Source organism: Neolamprologus brichardi, chromosome 13, assembly GCF_056152115.1.
Source record: "Neolamprologus brichardi isolate AB-2024 chromosome 13, ASM5615211v1, whole genome shotgun sequence".
Classification (NCBI taxonomy): Eukaryota; Metazoa; Chordata; class Actinopteri; order Cichliformes; family Cichlidae; genus Neolamprologus; species Neolamprologus brichardi.
The window spans coordinates 25,048,572-25,072,623 of record NC_142116.1 but is presented as its reverse complement, the minus strand read 5'-3'; the positions used below and the strand labels follow the sequence as shown (position 1 = coordinate 25,072,623).

The 24,052-nt window shown below is 41.6% G+C and overlaps 2 protein-coding genes across 2 annotated transcripts in view; one reads left to right on the top strand and one right to left on the bottom strand.

The window, feature by feature from the left end:
- dntt (deoxynucleotidyltransferase, terminal) overlaps positions 1–11,633 on the bottom strand; it is a 99,035-nt gene extending 87,402 nt beyond the window's left edge. The window contains exons 1-3 of the mRNA XM_006799053.3: positions 11,440–11,633; positions 5,146–5,320; positions 2,011–2,121 (exon numbers count right to left, since the gene is read on the bottom strand). Of these exons, the coding sequence (XP_006799116.2) occupies positions 2,011–2,121; positions 5,146–5,320; positions 11,440–11,633 (480 nt within the window). The remainder of the gene's footprint in view (positions 1–2,010; positions 2,122–5,145; positions 5,321–11,439) is intronic.
- A 3,103-nt stretch (positions 11,634–14,736) lies between these two features.
- Positions 14,737–24,052, top strand: part of blnk (B cell linker) — a 26,845-nt gene continuing 17,529 nt past the window's right edge. The window contains exons 1-3 of the mRNA XM_087850363.1: positions 14,737–14,805; positions 15,034–15,096; positions 22,317–22,363. Of these exons, the coding sequence (XP_087706489.1) occupies positions 14,737–14,805; positions 15,034–15,096; positions 22,317–22,363 (179 nt within the window). The remainder of the gene's footprint in view (positions 14,806–15,033; positions 15,097–22,316; positions 22,364–24,052) is intronic.

Below are 24,052 nucleotides of genomic sequence, written 5' to 3'. Positions count from 1 at the left end.
CACTGCAGACCGGGAACACCCCACAAGAGCTGGAGATTTGGAGATGCTCTGACCCAGTCGTCTAGCCATCACAGTTTGGCTCTCATTAGACTTGCTCAAATCCTCATGCTTGTCCATTTTTCCTGCTTCTAACAAATCAACTTTCAGGGCAAAATGTTCACTTTCTCCCTAATATATCCCACCCACTAACAGGTGCTGTGATTAAGAGATAATCAGTGTTATTCGCGTCATCTGTCAGTGGGCATTATGTCATGTCTGATTGGTGTAGTTGTTACCACAGTCAGGTTCGTAGCCCTGAAGCCCTAATTCACACACTCAAAGGCTTTTTCATTAGATGGGTATTCACAAGGTTACATCATTACTGCCCCTTGCAATCAGGCAGACAGCAGGACCGGTCAAGGATTACGTCACCAATGTGGATCAATAGCTTGCTGCTCTTTAGCACTGTCACTACAGGTGATTGGTTTCCAGTCACAGGACAAAATTTTATTATTAGTATTATTATTTCTCTACAATTTGGATAGTTAAAATATTTCTTAACTATGGGGAGTTGTACCTGTGGTTTTTCTCCGGTCCACAGCTAGAACAACCTTTTACTTTAATCAGAAATTCTGCTTTGATGCGGCCTTCCTTATGCAGAGATAATTAGTTCATCCCTGTGATAGGGAAATTGAGTGGGATTGCTAATTATGCAGTTAATGCTGTGGAAAGAATTGGGGAGATAAGAAATTGAACAGCAACGCTCCCCAGGTGAGACGCAGGTGGGTATGCACATCTGTAATTGCTCGTCCATGTGGGAAAACACGTGTGCTTTTGTGCGTGTGTGTTAGAAGGTTGCAGCACACGCATGAACGTACATGCGGGCCAATATCCATACACGTGTGTGCATCTTTTATGTCCATTTGCCATCAGTGGGAAGTAAAGAGTCATTATGAAACAGATGCTCCACAGGCCCTCTGCGAGCTGTGCTTAATACGTCTTACGGAAACTCATCAGTGGGTCTCCGCAGTCCCACATAAACACACACATAGCCACTCAGTTTACGGTAATATTGCACATTTTAAAACTTCAAATTCATATTCACATCCAGTTTTAGTTACAAAAAAGTGCTTCTGTGACAGCCCAAAAAAAGAAAAGAGGAAATAAATAATGATGTGTTTCTGCATACATTCTCCATTTCTTCTTTTAAGTTCCTTCAGGTCACAGTAGCACTATTAAATTTAGAAGTAATTGCTATTTTCATTATGGATTAATCTGCCGTTCATTACATGCCAAATTACTTGTGAGATTCATTGTTTAGCCTACAAAATGTCAGACAATGTTGCTCAGAAGTTAGAAGGCCCCAACACAAGCTCTTTAAACTGTTTTCTCTGAGCAAGGGTCAGAACCCCAAATGCGTTCCACTCGACAATAGCTGACGAAGTTTGGTAAACGCAATGTTTGCTGACACTGGCTTGTTTCTGTTTTCTGACTGATGCTCTCAACACCCTCCGCTACATTGCTGTTATTAATGCAACATCGTTTCTTCCTTTCACACTCATCAACACTTACGCCAATTAACTACTTTCCCATTCTGTCGGGTACCCTGAGTGAACCCTTCTTCAGCAGCCCAATTTACCCACCCCTCTGTCCTTCCCTCCTTCACCCGCCCACACCAGATGGCGAAGGGATAGATCCATCATCGCTTGTGAGGAGTGTCACGTCCGCTGCCCATTTCAGCGTAACGCAGCGCCTCTGGGCGTGTCCGTGCCAGCCCCCGTGCCAGGGTTCGCAGGCATGTCAGCTGTTGCACCTCGAACGTGCCGCAGCTGCAGATGCTACTCATTTGCAGGTTAATGTATTTTGGGGGAGAGCTGTGTCAGAGCGCCCGTGAGTGAAGCGAGCCAGCCATCCAATTAGAGCAGAACAGATTAGGGAGCTTTTTACATTGCAAAGTAAGAGCGACGAGCCTCTGGTGGCTCAACATGTAAAAGCGTGGTTCAGAGTGAGGCTGGAGAAGCAATTTCCCACCGTGAAAATCTTGTTGTTGTTCTTTGTGGTGGTCCGTCTCTGGCAGGCATATCGAGACACCGTGGACACAGGTGTGGGTGTTGTAGCTTCTGGCGATGCAGCCAAGGTGTCCTGTGTGCAAAAGAAAATAACCGGAGAAGCATGAACCAAACACATAAAGTGCATTAATTTCTCAGCCCAAATTGTTGACAGGCTAAATGTGTAAATGTATGTGAGGCTATTCCTGACGAGCGCAGAGCCAAGAGTTCAAATTGAATTACATAAAAACGTAGCCATTTGCCTTGGAGAAGTTATTTTTATGACTGTGTCTCCAGGGCAACAGGCTAATGACACTCATCTCACAGTCTGGTGGCATCCAAATCCATTATGCTGCCTAACCCGTGGCATTACAAATCTGCTTGCCATCATCCAATTTGCCTCCTGTAAATTGCCTTTTCATTCTATAAGAAATGGTTTCCCATTTGTAATATATGTGTCAAAAGGATTACCAATGTAATATTAATATTCTTGGAGACAATTAGACATCACAAAAAGGGAACATTGTGTCCATAAAATTGCCTGTGGATTTGGCAGGAGAGTGACACAGAGAGGGGAGGAAGAGGAGGAAGAGAAAGATGGAGGAGATTGTCACCACAGAGCGTTGACTGGTACCGATGCTGCAGGAGGAACAGTGGCGTCTTGAACAGATAATGAAAAGGAGTAGTACCTCTCACACGCCTGGGCTGCATCAACAGCTAAGGGATTTTAAAAAAAAAAACGTTCATCATTTATTCTCTGCCAGGAGCCTTTCCTGTTCTTCAAAAAAAAAAAATTGAATAACTTTGAATATATTTCACGGCGAAAATTTTCTGCCAATCAAAAGTGAAACTCTCTAACTGTTTTCCTTCTAAATACAACACGGGTGTTCTTCATCACTTTACCACCTCGGCTGCAGCTCGTTTAATCCAATATGAGATTGTGGGTCCATGGAGACCCGCATCAGCATGCAGAGGTTGGTTCCCCCCCTCCCATCTGGGCTCGGTTATTACACAGGCCTTTAACTGTGTGGAAGTTAAAGCTCACACACTGATCTCAGAGGCGCCGTATCCCCTCCTGGCTTTCTCTCCAGCGTTCTCTCCACCTTTGCTGTGTGGCTTTAGATGTTACTAAACTAATGTGTGCAGTCTGCACACTGGGGCCTCATTTCTTCGCACACCATCTGCAGAGATGAAAAGGTACGGCAAGAATTGCAGAACCTCTACGCTGTGAAGCGTAGAGACACTTCCGGGCCTTCTCCTCCCCTCCACGTTAACGTCTGTCACACGGTCAGATGAGGCCACTTGGGTGAGTTAATAAAAGCCACTTGATCCAACGTGCACCACAAAGGTCACAGAGGTCGTACATCATAAGGGAAACTGCTTGGCCTTTTGCGCACACGCTATCCCCCAAACATCATCCCCAGCCCACCTATCTCCTAAGCATGAAGGCAGACACACGTTCACAATCTCCCCAGCACCTGCTTCCACTTTTATTCCTTTTGAAGCAAAGTATCCTCACATCTTACCACATCTCCACTCAAACACACTAAACAGCTTCTCTGCGAGCCAGGAAGTAATAGAAAATATTACATTTCAATGGGCTCAATACTTAAAATTCCTCCCTGACTTGCTGCAGAATATTTATGATAGCGAAAAACACATTGCATCTTCAGACTATCATGACGAGCCGCAGGCAAATGTGCCCAAGAAGTAGCCTGTTTGGGGAATATTTTATCTCCTCCTGGTAGCTCCTTAAATGGATTTATCACTCATAAAAAACAATCTTCTGGAAGCACCACACGCATAAATGCCACCGCGCGTTAACTCGTTTGCTTCAGAGAGGAGCTGCATCACAAAACAAGCAAGAGGAACGGGGCCTCGCCGGTTACCTGGGGAGATGGGTCAATAAATGTCAGCGTGGCATCATTAGCCCCGTCTCCTAATGACGCAGCAAGACAAGAGTCGTGCCATTGATGCGCCACGCGTACGTGGGCCCTGAGGAAACACTGCCACAGCAGTCTCTCACGTGGAGGCACAAACACGGCAGATTTCATTGTGACCATTAAGGCCGTCACAGGCTGTTAGGAGAAAGCATAGATGGAGCCTGGCAAACTGGCAGAACTTGACTGTGGGTTTTTTTTCACTTTGTTTTGTTTTTTACCCCTCCTTCTCCACGGTGGAAGGAAAAGAAGACAGCATATTTCTTTATTTTGGATACATATGCTGCCAAGCTCTCGTAGAGCCATTCACAGGGGGAAAATATGTGCGTCTGCGAGCATGTGTATGTGTCTGTGTTAGTGGGCTGCTCTGAGCCCTGACACCCAGCTGATGGGTTCATTTGACACTCCTACGCAATATGGAGGATGTTTCTCTTGCTATCAGCGAGGTGAAGTGCAGTAATATGAGCAGAGACAGAGGGAGAGTTAGTGTCCTTTTTATATGAGCTCCCTGTTAGGGGGTTGACGTTATAGATTTGCAGTGGCAGGAAAAACCTAAATGCAATATATCCAATGTGTACCTTCACAATATAAGTGTATTTCTTTTCTTTTTTTTTCAATGTATCACATTAGTCCACACACAAATCTTTTTTACGCACACAAAAATCTTTTTTACACACACACAAATCTTTTTTACACACACACAAATTCTTTTTACACATACAAATCCTGATTTACAAGTACAAAACTGATTTACAAGTACAAAATACTTATGACCACATTTTGAACCCATACAACGGACCGGTAACCCATGGCAACGCATGGCAACGCATGGCAACGCATGGCAACGGACCGGTAACCCATGGCAACGCATAGCAACGCATGGCAACGGACTGGTAACCCATGGTAACGCATGGCAACGGACCGGTAACCCATGGCAATGCATGGTAACGCATGGCAACGGACCGGTAACCCATGGCAACGCATGGCAACGCATGGCAACGGACCGGTAACCCATGGCAACACATGGCAACGGACGGTAACCCATGGCAACGCATGGCAACGCATGGCAACGGACCGGTAAGTTATTTTTCAGTACGTAATCATATCCTGTTTTGTTTGTAGTGCCATCTAGTGCTAAACACTTATTAGCCATTGTGCTTGATTTTCAACACACAAACCTGTATAAGGTGTCTGGTCTCCACAGCAACAGGTTTCCCCTCTCTCATGCTGTCAGTGAACCAGCTGATGTCCAAAACGTGCATGACGGGCAGATTCTTCACAGGCCCCCCTTTTAGCCACGCCCAAAGAGATGAGGCCTGGCTATCCTCCGACACCACGTGAGTCACCACATCGCTGTGGGGAAGTGGAAAAAGAACCGTTTCAGAGCATGTTTGGCAAATTCTATACAGCGAATGCCGGAATAATATATATATATATATATATATATATATATACATACATATATATATATTTCTGCTCCAAGAATATTCATATTCTCATTTCAGAGACCTTAAAATCTCTTCCTTTTTTTTTAGATTGCATTGCCCAGGTTGGTTGAAAATAGTATAATGGTGGTGGTGAGAACGAAACACCACAGAACCAAAAGAAACATTTAAAACAAGCTAAAATGCTGAGAGCTGAGAGGAACTGCAGAAATCCTGTTATTACATGCAGAAATGCAAACTGTATCAAAATCTAAGCAGCCTCTTGTGTTTAGGGTTATTATAGTGAAGTAACACCTTACTCAAGACTAAAAATGTAAAATAAAATGGGTTTTTAAAACTAATAAACTGTTGGATCCTGTGTAGTATTTTTCTGTAGATCAGGTCATCAAACATATCATATTAGCAAAAGCCAAAACTAACACTGAACTAATAAAAACTCAACTAAAACTGAACACTCTGAAACAATAAGAGCTAAACTGAAATAGACAAACTAAAACTGAACTGACCTGAACAACTTTTTTCACATTTTTGAAGTGGAAACACTACTTTGTGAATTTTTGGACGTGGAAAGATTAACTCAAGATGTGATACTAACACAACACGCTACTGGCAGCTTTCTCCTGCTGTCTGCCCTTTTGCCCCTCTGAGTTTCTTCTCCTTCACTAAAGGTTAGCTTAGCATCATATTCAATTGCTAAGCACCACCATAGGTTTAATGAAGTCGTGACTCTGGTAAGTTAAATATAAAATATAACGTAAATACCTTGCAACAATAGTTTAACTGCAGAATGGCATGGACACTCTGCAACTTTTCTTTTATACTGGAATACAACCAGAATACAACCAACGAGTTGCCTACTACAAAGAAGCACATCGCACCAGTGCAGATTGCCTCAGACTGATTGCAACATGATTGCAATCTGCCTCTCTGTTTAAAAACTGAATAGCTGTTATTTGGAAACCTTTGCCAATCTGTCTGAGAGTGGTTGCAGTGTGTTCAAATTGAACAGGCAGCTGTTTGGTGAAAGGTTGCCTCCCACCAGGTGACCTTTGCAACACTTTAAACCAGGGGTGTCAAACTCCGGTCCTCGAGGGCCAGCATCCTGCTTGTTTTTGAGATATCCCTAATTTGCATGTTATCCAAATTTGACCAAGAACCAGTGACATATCATCTTTCATGATTTTTAGCTAATCTTTGACAAATTAAATAAAACATTTTCCAACATTTTCTAACCACAAACAACAACAAAAATCACAAAAGCAAATGTCAAAATTGAATGACACGGGAGCTTTCTGGGACATTTTATGGATTAGTAGGATTGCTTCACGGGATGCCTTCATCTTATTTGATCGAAAGGTTTCCTTCGCTGCTTGTCTTAACAAAAAAATGTTCACGTCTAGGGCTCGGCAGCTTTTAGAAAGGGCAAGGGGTGCAAGCAAAGCGTTTGAAATGCAGCTCAGATGTCAGCATTGCAGTCTAACTTGTGTCATTTGGGGATCGACACTGGGTAAACAACAATCACCACAGACCCCCTGTGCCTCTCTCGATTGTTTGATAGCTGAACTCATTCAGCCAGTGCATCTCCACCGAGACCATCTCAACAGGCTTTTTATCAAGGCCTCCTCCCCTGTGCTTCCTGCCTCAGAATCTAACAACCAAACCCAATCAGGCTGCCCAGCTGTGCATAATCACGCTCGGCATGCTCCTCCTCTTCTTCTTCTCTCTTAGCACGGATAAAACGGTGGAAAGACTCCTTATGGGAGGTCCCAGCAGAGCTCAGACTGAAGCCTAATTGGTCAAATCACTGGCAGTCTGGCCACTGATTGTTAGTGTTTTGCAGAAAAATCCTCCTTGTCCTCAGTGCAAAGACATGCTGAAGGAGCTTCTCAAACAGACACATTATAGCGGCACAACTATGATCTCCAAAGGCTCAACGTGAATGATTGTCTAACCACAGTCATCAAGATTTGGCTCTTGGGTTGCTTTCTTTTAAAAATCAAAATGGTTTGAATTGTCTATTTGGACCAAGACTTAAAATTATGAAGAAAAAAACACTCTTTTCCTTCAAACTATATGTTTGTATATCCCCAAAATTCAGATTCTTATCTTAATATGTAGCTGAGCAGAATGTGAAATGGCAGATTAACATGCAAATGAGCAAGAAAGCAAAGCCAGAACCAGACTGTTCTTCCCTAAATCACTGGGACTCTGAGCTCAGACACAAGGACAGGCTAAAGTCAATGGGCTTTGATATGGAGAACTCTCTCGAGTCATCTGTGTGCCCAGTTCCTGTCAGCAGCTTCCCTCTGTCCTTTCCAAAAGTGAAAACAAGCTAATCAAAGACTGCGAATGCCCGGAACAGACTTTTACACCACAGTGAGGTTTTTGTTTGCATAGACATGATCAGTAGTGCAATATATTTTCATTATAATGATAAAATAAATGCACCAAAGAGATAAGCTGTGGACTTGGCTAATTTGATTTAGAGTTTTATCTAACTTGTTTGTTGATAAGAAGCCTAAATAAGCTTTTTAAAATACAAACTGTTATTTTTAACTGAATGAACAGAGGCATAGTTACAGAGCAGGTCTCTGTACCCACCTAAAAGGAACTATCTGTAATAAAATCTGAAAATAGTCTTGGAGTTCACCATTACACCATTACGGTGTTTGCTTTGTCCATCCAAAAGTCCAAATATCTTAATTATGATCGCTACTGGAAGGAAAATAATTTTTCTTTTATTAATCCACATTTAAAAAGCTGGAGCTCTGAAAGGTTAGTCTTAAATAAAGTATAAATAGATTAGATCAGTGCACTGTATTCCCTGTGGGACCCTGACGCCATGAGAATGGTGTCAACCTTTAAATGTAGGAAATGCACATGAGGAGAGGAAGCAATAAGAGGAAGATATTTTTATAGTACTTTTCAAGCAATGGCAGTTGTTCGAGGCTCTTTGCCTAGTCTGTCTCTGATGGCAAAATGGCCTGAAAATGTCAGCTGACAATATAATAACCATCCAAAACACAGTGCTCAGTAATATAGTAACTGCAGGGCATCAATCCAGCTTATTTATTCAAGAACTATTTGTTGCAAATCTACAATACAATACAATAACTTTATTTATAGAGCACATTTAAAAACCAACGGTAGATCTAGGTGTGACCTACTCTTAAAACAAAAACTAGTGAAAAATGTTAAATGTATTGCTAAAGTAACTCCTGCCATCACTCCAAATAACTGACAACTTTTTTTATATAAATAAAAATATCTCTTATTGAAATAAAAGCTGGAGAGAAGCATAGTAATTGACCAAGCCATGACTTCCAACGTGCATTTCAAGAACATGATATATGTAGTTGTATGACAATAACTTTTAAAAAGAGACTACACTCAACCCAGCTGCCATCACCACCTCCATGCTCCGCCATTCGTTTATGTCCATATCTTTTTGGATGTTGACACAACTTTTGTAGTTTTGACACAAGGAGGAGAGAGAAAGACTGGGAAGCACTGCAAAACTGCAGTATAGCCGCAGAATTCCTCCTGCTTCCTCGTATCAGCAGCCACATCATCAAGAAACACTAGAGGCCCAGTTCCACATGCTAGTCGTACATGCCCTTTCTATACCCTTACCATTTTTAACAGATAATGTGGTATGCTTCAGATCATGAGACGTTTCTCTCCTTTTCCATACCTTTCTCCTTTCCCATTTTTGGTAAATCTCAGTTGCAACTGCCAAAACCATTGTCCAATTACTTTTGAGCCTATGAAAGTAGCGGTAAGTCTTAAACAGCACTGCTAATATAGCGCTTTTGTTGCCTGAAGTTAAAAATTCTCAAATTCAATTACATACAAATTGTTTGATTTAAAATCCAGTGTGGTAGTGTACAGTGAAAACAAATAAATGAATAAGTGTGTTAGTGTCCACAAAAAAGTAACAAAAAGAATGTGAAGGTGGCCTGCGAAGTGATTGCTAGCTTGCTAGATTGACGTGGGTGTCGAGGTACGGCTTTCATTGGGAATGAAGGTTCAGTGGGAGGGAATAGTTAGTAGTGGAACTCGGGTAACATATGTTAGAACACGAGCATACGATAAATATTGATGCATATTGAACTAAATGTTTTTAATTCTCTGCCACTGATTTTTGTTTTACAGCAGCTGCACCAAAGGCTCATGTGCACAGTCACATCCAACATCATATCTAACTGCTGTGACAAATTAAAGGATAAAACATCATTCCTCAGAAAACAAAGCGTTTGGAAAATGGTGCCTATGACCTAAACTTATGGGGTAAGCACGTGTGTGTGTGGGTGTGATATTCCCATTTGCGAAACAGCATGTAATGCAGCTCATCAGTCACCCAGGACAAACATGTCAATATTTTGATCCATGTTCATGCGCGCAGGCCTTGAAATTCATACAGTGTGGAAACTTCTGTGTATGTGCGTCGTGTGATTGTGTGTGTCTGTGTGTGTACGAGCGTGTTCCTTTATGTTCGGAGGAAAGCAGGCAGCGCATCTGACCATATGCTGGAGGCAGCCTGCCTATAACGTGTGTAAGACTAGGCACGTGAGGTGTTGCTATCAAACTGCAGCTGATAGCAGTTTTGTCGGCTTGCAGAATTAATGTCAGTTTGAGGCGGGCACGCTCTACTTCCTGTCGTTGGTTTCAAACAATTGTATCAAGCCAAGTGTAACCGTAGGAGCGCTCAAGCTGTGTTTCTGGGAATGCTGCCATGGCCAAGCTGGTGCACGGCTGGCAGGCCCACTTAGACACGCATTTAAACACTCTCTCTCTGTCTCACGCACAAACACACACAGGCTCTTACGCTGGTTATAGCATACTCATTGGGACCCTTTGCCTAAACCCTGTACATACACCCTACATCATATGCTCAACTTCAACCATTTTTCAACCTTGAGCTAATGTTAACTTAGAAGGAGAAATTGCCCTCACTTTACATGAAAGCAAAGCAGTGAAAAACACAAACAAAAACACCTGCTCACCAGAGGAGCTCAAACTCTGAGCTTAACGCCCAGCACTGAAAACAAAGTCGACTTCTAAATAACGGGATGTTGCGTTAACAAAGAAGCCTGACTCTAAAGCATCTCTGGTGTCAAGCGGAGGACTTCTGCTGTGCTCACAGTTTGGGACTTTAAAAAGATACTTTCAATTAGAGGCAGAAAAAACGACGGAGGCACGCTGCGTCTGTAATTACCGTGCAATACATGAATCATCATCCCAAGGAACAAGCTCACAGAACATCTCTTCTTTAGTGAGACTTAACAAAAAAAAAAAACTTCCACCAAACTCATTAAAAAGTTTGCGTGTGCTCTGTTACCTTTCTTCTATTGTTTGTAGTTCTCTGGCTGCCAACAAGCTGCAGCTGGTTTAGCCAATTTCTTGCCCCTGCTTTTAACGTATTTATGTGTGGAGCTGTGAGTAATGGCTAGGGGGGGGATCCACTAAGGTGTAGAGGAAGCAGGATGGATGCCCTAACCCTTCTTAATTAACTATTTATGAGACAATAGTCGCTCTCCATTTAGCTAATTGGGCCATAGCTTCTAAGAAAAAAAGAAGTTTGCAGGAAAGTGCCAAAAAGTAACTTTGGATGTCTCAGTGTTGAAGTCCTGGCATGTTTTTCCCACTCCAATCAGTCAAAAATTCTGTGAACAGGCAATTATTCCACAAAATTGTAATTGTGTTTTTTTTTTTTCAGACTATAATAAAACGTTTTGTAGGCATGGAAAGTATTTCATTTTGAAGTCATAAGCTTGACTGCCAGAAAATGCTTCTGCTGAATGCTTCTAGGGTTAAACTAGAGGCCTCAAAAGTCAACCGCCAGGTCAAACCACTCTGTTTGCTTCCAGGAAATACAAACCCAAAAAATAAAGGTGTACCCACTCCCCTCCTCCCCTTACACTAAAGCTCTTTTCAGCTTCACATTGAGAAAAGCTTTTAGGTGGCAAGCCCTGCTAAGTCTGTGAATGACACAAATGGCAAGCTTTTTTTTTTTGGTTTCCAAACCTGAGGACGTCTTCCACAATAAAGCCCTTTGACCTGGCCAGCTCGGTCAGAAAGCTTCTCCTGCTGCGGCCCATTTTCCTCTCCACCAGGTACAGCCTGACATCCTCAAACTTCACCCCTTCACGCCTGGGAGCGCTTGCTTCGGCCGGCCTTGACCGCTTCCTCCCGCGAGGCACAATAGGAGTGTGGAACATCTCTGAGATGAGCTCTCCAAAGTATTTCTGCACCTCTAGGAATCGCCGCTTTTGTGAGTTTGTGTCGGTGTTGTTGTGCGCCACTTAACTTCCATCCAGGAAAAAAAAGAAACACCTACTTTGGTAATGGCGCTGTTGTTTTTTTCACTTGTGGCTCTCTCTCTCTCTTTTTTTTTTTTTTATATTTGGGAGCAGAGTTGGTGAGAGCTGGCAGACAGAAAAAGCCAATGGCAACAGGTGTTGAGGATTTGGTGTTTACCAAAAACCACCTGCCAAGATCGAGTGATTGAGGATGTGAGCGAGAGAAAAAAAAAATTTTTTTTTTTCTTTTTTTTTGAAAAACACTGTGCTGACGTGGTATTACTCATTTCCAGTGGAGTATTTTCTACAAACACACACTTGGAGGAAGTAAACAATTACTGATCCAGTAGCTGCTTCTTCCTCTTCTTCTTAAAAAGCTGCTCATAAAGTTTTTATGGACTTTAAATTCTGCTCCTCTCGACTGCCAGCGAGGCCTCTCGCTCCTGGGAGACGCCTGAATTCTGGTCACCTCACAAACCCCTCACAGCTGTCCTGCCATGTCCAGTTCGTCTCGCCACTCACCGTCTCATTATGTCCGGACCAAGCCTGCACCATCTGCTCTGCCGCTTTAATTAGCTTACTGCCTAAAAATGTGGGCATTTCCCCGGAGAGCCCGCAAGCTCATGCACGGCCTTTGCACACATACAGGTACTCTATACGCAAGCCGTTGATGATTAGGAGTGTTTATCTGGGGAATACGGCTGCATATGGATTGGACAGAAATGCAGACTGAAATAGATTTAATCAGCTGAATTCATCTATTCCTTTTGTTTCCAAAGAGGTAATTACAGCATGAGCCGTTGTCTCCTGTTGTTATGATTCCTGTGCTATGGGGGTGAGGAATGTAAAAGAAAAGGTTTCAGCGGGTCTTTGCTGTAATTATCTGCAATAATGGATCTGCTTCAGTAGACCAAACAGCAATGATTTGTTGATTTAGGCGAGGGTGATGAAATCATTACAGGCCTTTATTCTACATCTAATTACCACAGGCTCTGTTCATTTCGTCACTTTAATAAGCACACCTTGTTTCTGTCTGCTACACAGAAATTATTACACAGATCTCATTACCGCCAAGTTCTGGGGGTTAACGGGTGTCACGGGGCAGACGCCACTAATTGTTTGACTGTTTACCCCCACCCATCCGCCATCCCAATCAGTCAGTTGTATATGAGGGTGCTGGCCCCCATCCAAACGTGAGGGCGATGAAATTCTAACATCACTAAGACAAATGGCTCTCACACTGCCAGCAGCAATCGTTGCACGAGCAATGAATCCAATTTCTCTTTCACCTTTCTTGTGTAGCTCCGTGGGTGCAAGAGAAAATTGTCTAATAATTACAATTATGGTGCATATTCAGTTCCATTTAGAAAGGACAAAGTGACAGTCATATCTTGATTTTTTTTTTTTTTAATTTACCCCAACACAACTCTTGTGTTGGGGTTTTATAGTCTTGTTAGACTATAATAAGCCACTACAAGCACACAAATATTCAAACAACGCACGCTGTGCTCAAAGAAAGTTCACGTACAATACTGGAATCAAAAGAAATACAATAAAAAAGTAGCCAGACCTCCACATATTAGACAGACAGATAGATGGATAGATAGACAGACAATTTGTAGATAGAAACCTTTTGCAACTTTTACTTATAAAGTTTCAAGATACCAGTTTGACATGATGCACTTTGTGGTGACATGTGCATTGTTAGAACCATCAGAACATGGGTGCATGCATGGACAGCGTATGCAGTAATACCCAGGTAGGCTTTGGCCTTTGAACAATGCTCAGTTGACACTAAAGGGTCCAAAGAGTACCAGGAAAATATTCCCCACAACATTGCACTACCACCCCGAGCCCTTGATACAAGGCAGGATGGGATACATGCTCCATTTAGCTTAAAACTCGTTTTAACTTCTTTCTGGTAAGACGACAGTATAGTCAGTTTACCAGAATTTTTTAACTGCACTGCTCTGCTGCTCCAAAAAAATGTTAAAAATGGTTAAAACATACTGAAAAAGCTACACAAGTCTTTAAAAGCTCAAGAACAGTGGAATGGAAGCTCCACTTTTATTCCAGGAAGTGGGTTTTGATGGCCGAGCAGCTGCATCCAAGCCTTACATTACCAAGCCCAATGGCACAAAGAACGCCACCAATGGACACTAGAGCAGTGGAGAGATGTTCTCTAAAGTGATGAATCACGTATCTCCATCTGGCAATCTGAAGGACGAGTCTGGGTTTGGTGGTCAGCTGTTAAAGCTGCAAACCCTATGGTTTAAAAATAGGATGTTACTGAAGTTCATATGTGTGTGAAGGCAGATGAACAAATATGGCAATACAGTGTATCATGCAAATAGCAAATATTATCAGCAGGCTCTATTAAGTTACATTCCACCACTTGTTCTGTCCATGTCCTCATCTGATATCACTTTGCATTGCAAGAGTAACTGCACTCTACTCAAATGGCATTGGTAGGATGGCAAGTAGTGATGTCTGACCTGAAAGTATCATCCCCCCCCCCCCCCCCCCCCCAAAAAAAAAATATAACAAAAAATGTAATTAGGTTAACTTAAACTTATCAAAGTTTCCAAAAGCCTAAAGAGTCTCATGAGTGTAATAAGATCACCCCCTGAAATCAAAATAAACACAGAGTGGATTACATCCTTTAACTGTAAATGAAGCAGGCATGAGCTAGGATGTAAAAAAAAATAAGTCCCACTGTTATGAAACTTTTGTTTCAGAAGTATTGATATAGAACGAGGAAGTCCCCGCTTCCCTATTCATTAATGGCTCATTGTATTCTATGTGATAACTTTAAAACTTTATGGAGACATGAATTGCCACACCACTTATGGGTTAAGAGAGAGAGAGAGACGGGAAACGTGTGTTGGTTTTAATGAGGTGACCTTGCTGTGTGTACTTCTCCCTGCTGAAGTTGCGCTAGAGCCGCGGTGCGTGACGGGTCAGTCTATTACTGTACTTCCAAAAGCACACTTGTACTCAGAGGTTCCCTGTAGAGACAGAAATGAACCTGCCGTCCAGAGAGGAGTGCGAGGGGTGGGACCAGGCAAGAGTAGCCTTCTTACTGTATAAGGTGAGTCCACTGGAAATGGGAGAGATGCTTGTGTTTTGTCGCACTTTAAACATTCACCAGTTCATTCTGAGGGTCATGTATAATGTTAATGTTAATGCACATAAGCAGCTAAAGTGTTAAAGTAAGACCAGGACATTAGATGACTGGAAGTTAAATGTTTGCTTGTTTTAATATGTGTGTGTAATTAGTAATTTAAAAATAGTGAATGGATATGTTTACTCTCCTCAGAATAATATGCAAGAATGCGCCGTCACCGTAAACAGACTGAACATTAATGGACAGAGATTTCTGGTGAGTCTTTCCTCATTTGTACCTGAATAATCCAGAAATGGCTCTTTCTCCCACGCAGTTACATAATCTACTAATCCACCCAGGATCATATCAGGGTTGTGGTTGTGTTCAGTTTGTTATTCTAATTAAAATGGTCAAATCCTGGCGAGCAGTTGTTATTACTGTGATTATGACATTAACAGCAGCAGAATAATTACATTTCCTCGAGCTGTTTATGCCATTTTGCTAGAAAACACACACACACAAAAAAAAAAAAATTCAGTTGAGGTTGGTTTTATTTGTAACACTCTCACTCTCTGTTACTCTGGCAGACTTTTTTTTTTAATTGTTTTCTTGTTAAAATGTCACTGCTTGACGAACACACTTTTACTATGAATCTAAAAGCACGTTTTAAGTTGAAAAACAGGAGAGTTCACAGGATATGAAACATGGCTAAAGCCGGTTGCATTACTTCCCACACTTGCTCTTTGTGTAAACTGTGGCCCTGCTAATGTGGAAGTCTGTGTATCTGTTGTAACTTCTGCTTTGGTTTCACCCTCGCTGCTCTGTCTCCATCATCCACGCCGTGTGTACAATCTCTGAGGCCTTTCTCATAGCTACCGAGAAGCAGGCTGCCAAACTAAGCGCAGCTGAGTGCCCCTGTTCGGGAGAGAGTAAGGAGTGTGAAATGAGTCTCATGGCTAATAAAGCTGTAATCCCCACTTACTTAAGTAAGTATCTCTAAATCTGCTTCAGTCATGAGGGGGAACGCTGTTTAAAGAGGATTTTATGAAGCAAATAACTGAAGTGAGGGTTTATAACTCCCTAATATTTGGTGTTTTGGGGGATCTTCATAATACTTCAGTAAAAAAACTCCCACACACTGGCAAGCCTGAAGAAGCTTTCACTCATATGCATCTTTTAAGTGGACGCTTATGCACACTTCTTGCCACACTCTAAATTAGAGCAGCGGCGTAGTCGCCTATTCATTATTCAATGACCCTGAGCTAACTCCACTTTAGGTGGGATATTGCATCACTGAAGTGTTTGGCCTGCATAGTTAAAAAAAAAAAAAAGATGCGGATTTTATCCGTCAAATTGATTAATACTTCAGAGCAGAGGCTTTGATGTGCACATTAACATCACCAATCTGAAATATACATATACATACGGTATGTGTATTGATTGATAGATCTCCTTAGCTACGGATCCAGCCAGTGCACGCTTAAGTAAACCCATGCTTTTATTGAGTGGCTGCCCAGCTTTTTAGTTTAACTAGCTTCAAGGTTGCGGTGTCTGACAGACATTCCCCAGTCAAACTTTTAAGCTTTTTTTTCGGTCTAGTTGATTATTTTTTTAGCCAGTATTTTTGCTGCAGCAAAGGGATTTGATCTATAAACTAAAATCCCCAACCAGCTTCTCGATGGATCGCTTTTGGATGAAATTTCCTTCTGCTGTTCGGCGTCCTCAGAGGCTTAATCATGCTGACTTTTGTAAACGTCTAACTTTTTCTCCAGTGCTGCAAGAGGAGGTTGACATTTGTGGTTCAGAGCAAAGTGGCTCAGCAACAACTGGGTGCACGGGCATGAAATTTGCAGCAAATATTCTGTGTCAATAGAGGACTTTGTTTTGCTCTTGACTTTATAATTTGCTCCACAAGCAGGTTGGCATTTTTAACTATTGTGTAGCATATGCAAGCAATTTGCACATATCATAGACTGTATATAATACTTCATGTTATATAATCTGCTATTTTAAGCTCTACAGTACAGATATTTGTGGTTTGATTACCTCCTGGTTGTTCCTCCAATCAAATGCTCCCATCAGTATCAGCTTGTTAGCATTGCCACTGGAATACATTAGCATTAGCTGATTTAGGCTGTTATGACTGTATATAAAATATGGACACCTGCTAGTTTGTGAAGGTTTTAAGCATGTTGGCTGTCACAGTGAAGTGGGATGTGATGAGCAAGGGCCTTGACTGAAAAATCTGGGCTCTCTTGTCAATCACAAGGTGGATCCTGAAGCATTAGTGGCTCTACAAGTAGCCATAACTTACAAACAGTGTTGGGAAGGTTACTTTTAAAATGTATTCCATTACAGAATACAAAATACATGCCCTAAAATGTATTCTGTAACGTATTCCGTTACGTTACTCAATGAGAGTAACGTATTCTGAATACTTTGGATTACTTAATATATTATCATGCATTTTACAACTACATGAATGTACTATTGCTGTGTGATTTATTACGATTACTGAAGGTCCGCGGCTCTGAACCGTAGTAAAGGGACCTCTGACTAATACGGTGGGTTCTGTGTCGGGCTCGTAGCCGAAAACTAGCTTTACTTTGTTGTCTGGGTCAACTTTGCTAGCAAGAGACAGAGAGAGGTGTTGAAAGGCTGCTCCAACGGAACTTATTGTTTAGGAGGAAAACACGAACAAAGCGTACAGTCAAGTCTTAATAGCTTACTTACAACTGGGCTCGTCAGGCACTCTTCTTGGCTGCAGTGGTTATTATTATATTTACATGCTTCCAGCTCCCGTTTTTGCTGGATGACAACTTGTACTTTTCGACTCTCCTTTTTCTCCCTCCCTCGCTCACAGACACATAACGGGTATGGCAGTCCAGGGAGAATTCCCTGCAGCACGGACTACACCGCCCATGATGCTACATTCTTTAGAGCTATGCTTGTAGCATTCTGCGATTAGCTTAGCACAACAACAACGAAAAGGCGCTCTCTCACCCAGGAAACACTCAGAGCGAGAGCGTCACCCTGTAACCATGGCAACCGCAACGCAGCCGCCTGAAACTACTGTCAAACAAAACCCAAACAGGCCTGACCCGCCACAGTATGAAACAGGAAAGTACCGCCGTGTAATCCATTTATTTTAACAAAGTAACTGTATTCTAAATACCACCTTTTTAAACGGTAACTGTAACGGAATACAGTTACTCATATTTTGTATTTTAAATACGTAACGGCGGTACATGTATTCCGTTACTCCCCAACACTGTTTACAAAACGACCATGATGTAACTGAGAAGATTTCTAACTCACAACTTATACTACAGCCCAGTCAGGAAACTGTTTTCTGAAGTTATTTGTGGAATCCTTTTCCTATAGACAACCAGTCTTTGTCATACAACCAGAGAAGTCGCCCCCTAATGGTAATGATAAAGAATGCAGAAGCTTCACTTTTCAGATCTGGAAAGTTACAGAAGAGTTATGACACTACATGTTCACTGGTGTTTATGAGCATGCTTACAGAAAGTGTATAAAGTTGTCTGTGTTTGACAGAATAGCTTCATAGAGACATATATTTGGAAAATATCTGAAAAAAGTCATTACTGTAAAGACATTTGTGTTCTTGAGAAAGGTTTTGTTTGGATTTTCAGTTGACGAAATCCAGCAGATGGTGCTCTTTACTTTCTTTACTACTACGAGTGACGCTGCTCATTGCAACTATCCAGTTCCTCTTCTATTTTTGACAAACATCCTGAAATCGCCCCTGGCAGTGTAATGTCACTTCCTTTATTTTACAAGAGCAACCTTTTTTAAAGATTCAGTGGTTGAATCATCAGTGTGCTTCTGAAAATATGCGAATATATGTTTTTGTATTGTTTGAAGGGGTTGTGTTTGCCTGTGTTGACCTAAAATCACATTTGACAACAACTGCAGTGTTTTTAACGCTCCAGCGACATCACTGAAACAACTAATTATTAATAAACGGAGAATTTTTAAAGGCATTATTTGCCTCTTCTACAGGTTTTTAAAGTTCAGCAAAGAAGAAGAAACATTTGTAGTAAGTTATTTTTGACTCATCAGGAGCTCAGCGTGTGTCCAGAAGCAGAGCAGGGCCTGCACTTTGGTATCTGAATGTCATCCAGCGAGCATGCTTCTGCTGAGCATTGCCTTTGGCTTATTTTACATATTCATGTGATGTACAGCGGCTGGAGCAAAGGTCATAAAATCCATTAAAAAAAAGAAAAGTGTAAGCATGCAACACAGATCTGAACTGCTTTCATATGGCAACGTCATCGTCAGCTCCTGGCTCGAATGCATCTTATTCCCATTGCACCCACAACGCGCGGTCACGATTTAACGGTAAGAATGAAAGGTGGGAAAAGAAAAACAGTTTTATTCCGTCTGAGCGGTGGATGGCTGTATAATACAGTACGGAGCGGAATGACAGACAGTCAGTGCAGCGCAGATAAAGGTAATCTCTGTCTTTTTGATGCCACATTCGCTCACACAGGTAGACAGGTTAAAAGCGATATGTAGAAGCAGAAGATCAAAAGAACTGTCAGCTTCCATCTCTGTGATGCCGCCTGTGTGTGGCGGCTATGTGGGGAAGCCACTTTCAGCTTCTGTGTATCACATTGACATTACAAACAAAGGCCCCTCGAAAAAAAAAAAAACAACACATATGCTTCCATTGCAGATGCTTCCTATGGAGCACATATAGCACATCTGCATATAGTTGCCACTTTATTAGGTGCAGGGTTGGACTGCCTTTTGCATTCAGAAGTGTCTTGTGCTGGAAACATACCTCAGAGATTTTAATCCATACTGACATGATAGTATCACAGCTTCGTGTCCGTAATACGATGCTCCCATTTCCACCTGTTATAGAGCAGCTGTGGGGTGTACCTAATAAAGTGACTTGTATATGGGCAAGCAGTGTATATTTCTGTTTTGCCGTTGGCCTTAAAAATCTACATTGGCACTCTGCAATAATATATCCTCAGCGTAATAAGCAGTAATTCTTTAGCCTCACTGAATCTAATTTGAATTTTGACACAGCTGCCTCGTAATGGATAACAGAGCCACAAAGCAGGAAAAACACCTTAAACCAGAATTAGCTTGTCTACATCCAGTGAAGATTTGTGAACATGTGGAAAGTCTCTCACCTAATGACAGTCATGAGACCTTGAGCAGCTGCCGTGAAAGAACCGAGGGGTAATTTTGTGGCCGTGTAGCTGCGAAGCTGTTCTCTCTATCGTGAAATGAAACTCGTTTCAACGAGAAGTATTAACAAATGTTGTGCGCGTCAGACCCTCGCCCTTGCTGTTTGCCACTCCGACAGCAAACCACTCATGAACAGAAACAAGAATAGTGGTCGTCTGTGCACCTGGTTTAGGGTGAAACCGAGATTTCACACTGACGCAATGTAGACTTTCCCATGGGATATTCTGTGATTTTAACGTGTTTATTACCATCAATAGTTTTGAGTCACATTTAAATAACAGTTGGAAAATTTCCTCATTTATCTTACGAGAAAAAACCCGCCCTAGGGTTGGTTTTTGCCAGGCCTGCTTGGCTTGTTTGCTTTAAACATGCTCTCCACCTTTTTAGCAGTTTTTCCCTTTCACCTCTTTAATGTGTGTATTTATTATATAGAATATGAATGGTATTGATTTTGAGGGCCATTACAAACTAGGTTAGACTATGAATGCTGTTGTGTGCTGCCTGGTTCATGTGACATACTTGTCTACTTCTACAAATGAAAGCTAAAATCTCACTTTGGGTTATAACATACACATGAATGACTGCACAGGGAAGTAATTTCAGATATAGCCTTTATCTTGCTAATGCTACTATCAGTATCGTCAAGGTTAAAAATGTCACATCATGACAATGAAAAAATGGTTAAAAAGAAGACTGGGAAAAGGAAAAATGCCCCATTCACATTTACTAACAGGCCTGACGGAAGATCTAAAAGCATGTAAAGCATTGCAGTGTGACCATGAGCATTTTTAAAATGATAAAACGTGGACTCTGGGCCTACTGGAAAAAGGGAACGGATGCACCTTGTAGAGCTGTTGTGTCTCATTTGAACAAGCGCAGACACTCCTATAAATAATTCACTGTGTGAGCTGTGCCTGAGTATCCACTGGGGCAGACTATTTGATATTTCATTCGGTGTCAAAAGGCTAAGTCTGATTTTATACAGATGTTTTTTTTCTTCTTCCTGTAAGACTGCGTGATGATCAAGACTGCGAGGGCAAGGATCAGTGCTTTGAAGGAGGCACAGTCTTTCATATTAAGTGATCTCACTTTTAAATTTACAGATGATTAAATCCCAATCTCTGTCTTAAAGTGCTTCCACTATGCTATGGGCTTATTCCTAGAGGTGATGCGGCTTTTTGTTCAACCGAAACACACACATCAAGGTAGTGTGAGCTGAATTACTAACTCCCCTCCCTGTTTAATTTCTCTTATAAATAAACAGCTACTGTTTAATCAGCTCAACAGCATATCATTACACAAGTTTCACATCATACTTATTGAATAAAGGACCAATTATACGTCATTCTTACGTTAAATTCAGACGCTTTATATTACAGCCTGTTATGACACGCCTCCGTCGGGTCACTTGACGTCTCGCAAACTAAAATTCCCAACTTTTCCCAAACATTTGTGGCCGTGGATCCTCATTACATTACAGCAAATTTAAAACAGAAGAGAGACAGAGCAAGTAACGACCTGGAGCAATGAATTATGAATGAAGAGGGGAATACATAATTTAGTGGAATTTGTTGCATATTTTATGGTAATCATTTTCCTTTCATTTACAAATCACAAACGCCTTACTGCAACACAGACATTATGAATACGACAAAAAAAAAACTGTAATACAGGCGCAGTCGGCTAAACTTTTTTTTAATGTGAGATCATTTAGAAAATTGGGTAATATGATAATATGGTTGGGATTTGTTTGTATTAAGACGAGCGAGCCAAACCTGAAGGGCGACAACAAACAAAACAGCCAACGTTCATTTAATGTTGATTTCAAAATTATTTTCTATCAGCTTTTAGTTTAGAATTCATTCTTATAAAAGCACTCTGTTAATAAAAATATGTTACTCCTGTGTTAGTAGATATTTGGGCTCATAAGCAAGACGCTCAGCCCACAGCTTTCCTGTGAAATTACTGGAGTATGTTACCAACAGCGCTTTTAGGTCAGTGTGTCTGAATGTGGCTAAACTGTGCCCTGTGCTACAGTGAAGTTTGAGCACATGTGCCTCCAAAAAAGGCCCTAAGTGAGATGCTGCCATCTTTTGTTTCTAAAGAGGTAATGCATTCGTGTCTCTTCTGCTCCAGTAAAGGTGACATCCTCGCCGTATCATCTCTGCTGAGAGGAATCACAGCGATCTGTGATCTCTGTAGTCTCTTATTTTCCTCCCATCCTGTCACATTTTTGTTAACAGTTGATTTCTCTGATGTTCTTTCAGAACCTGAGTGAAAGTGACATGAGCAAGTTTAGTCTCATCCACCAGCCGTAAGTAACACCCTCGTACCTCTGTCATCACACCCCTCAATCATATCCTCCTTTTCTCTCCCCCCGTCTCCGTCCTTCAGTTCTCCTTTTCTCTCATTTTTTTTACTGTTGCTGCTGCAGTTTGACAAAACAAACCACAGGCTGACTGATCTCTCTGTCCAGAGCTACAAAACATTTCACAACAACACTAGCTGGCCATTTCATTAGGTACGCCTGTTCGACTGCTCATTAACTCTAATATCTCATTAGCTGATTGCATGGGCAGCACCATGGAAGCTGGTGCCAAACTGCAAACCATAAGCATTTTTTTCTCTTAAAAAGAGAAAATATCCAGTGAGTGAATGTTCTCTGAGTGAAAAGCTCTTCTTGACATCAGAGGTCAGAGGAGAATGGTCTGACTGCTTTCAGCTGACAGGAAGCTCCAGTGGCGCAATCGGTTAGCGCGCGGTACTTATATGACAGAACACTGTACTGTTGCCGAGGTTAGGAGTTTGAGCCTCATAACCTCGTCACCTGGAGGACAGATGCAGCTAAAGGCTAGGTTTGTGATCAGTGTTGGTCAAGTTACTTGAAAAAAGTAATCAGTAACTAATTAATGATTACTTCCCCAAAAAAGTACTTATTTATACTTACTTATTTTCGAAAGTAATTAGTTACTTAGTTACTTTTTAGAAACATGATTTACAACCTGAATAGGTGATAAAGCAATGCCCAATTCTACTTTCTGCCTGATCCATCATATAAAATGTAATCAAATGGAAAAGTCTCTTTTTATAATTTGTTTTATTAGTTTTAATCTTTTAACTTTATGCATTGAGCAAAAAAAATTATTATATGCAACATTCTCTGACTGGAAGAAATTTGTTTAACATTTAAACCTATTTTCTGTGCATTCCTGCACATAAAAAATAAAAATAAATAAAATAGGTTTTTGTGTTTACACTCAGTCTTTCAAATACAGTGGGGCAAAAAAGTATTTAGTCAGCCACCGATTGTGCAAGTTCCCCCACTTAAAATGATGACAGAGGTCAGTAATTTGCACCAGAGGTACACTTCAACTGTGAGAGACAGAATGTGAAAAAAAAATCCATGAATTCACATGGTAGGATTTGTAAAGAATTTATTCGTAAATCAGGGTGGAAAATAAGTATTTGGTCAATAACAAAAATACAACTCAATACTTTGTAACATAACCTTTGTTGGCAATAACAGAGGTCAAACGTTTACTATAGGTCTTTACCAGGTTTGCACACACAGTAGCTGGTATTTTGGCCCATTCCTCCATGCAGATCTTCTCAAGAGCAGTGATGTTTTGGGGCTGTCGCCGAGCAACACGGACTTTCAACTCCCGCCACAGATTTTCTATGGGGTTGAGGTCTGGAGACTGGCTAGGCCACTCCAGGACTTTCAAATGCTTCTTACGGAGCCACTCCTTTCTTGCCCGGGCGGTGTGTTTTGGATCATTGTCATGTTGGAAGACCCAGCCTCGTTTCATCTTCAAAGTTCTCACTGATGGAAGGAGGTTTTGGCTCAAAATCTCACGATACTTGGCCCCATTCATTCTGTCCTTAACACGGATCAGTCGTCCTGTCCCCTTGGCAGAAAAACAGCCCCATAGCATGATGTTTCCACCCCCATGCTTCACAGTAGGTATGGTGTTCTTGGGATGCAACTCAGTATTCTTCTTCC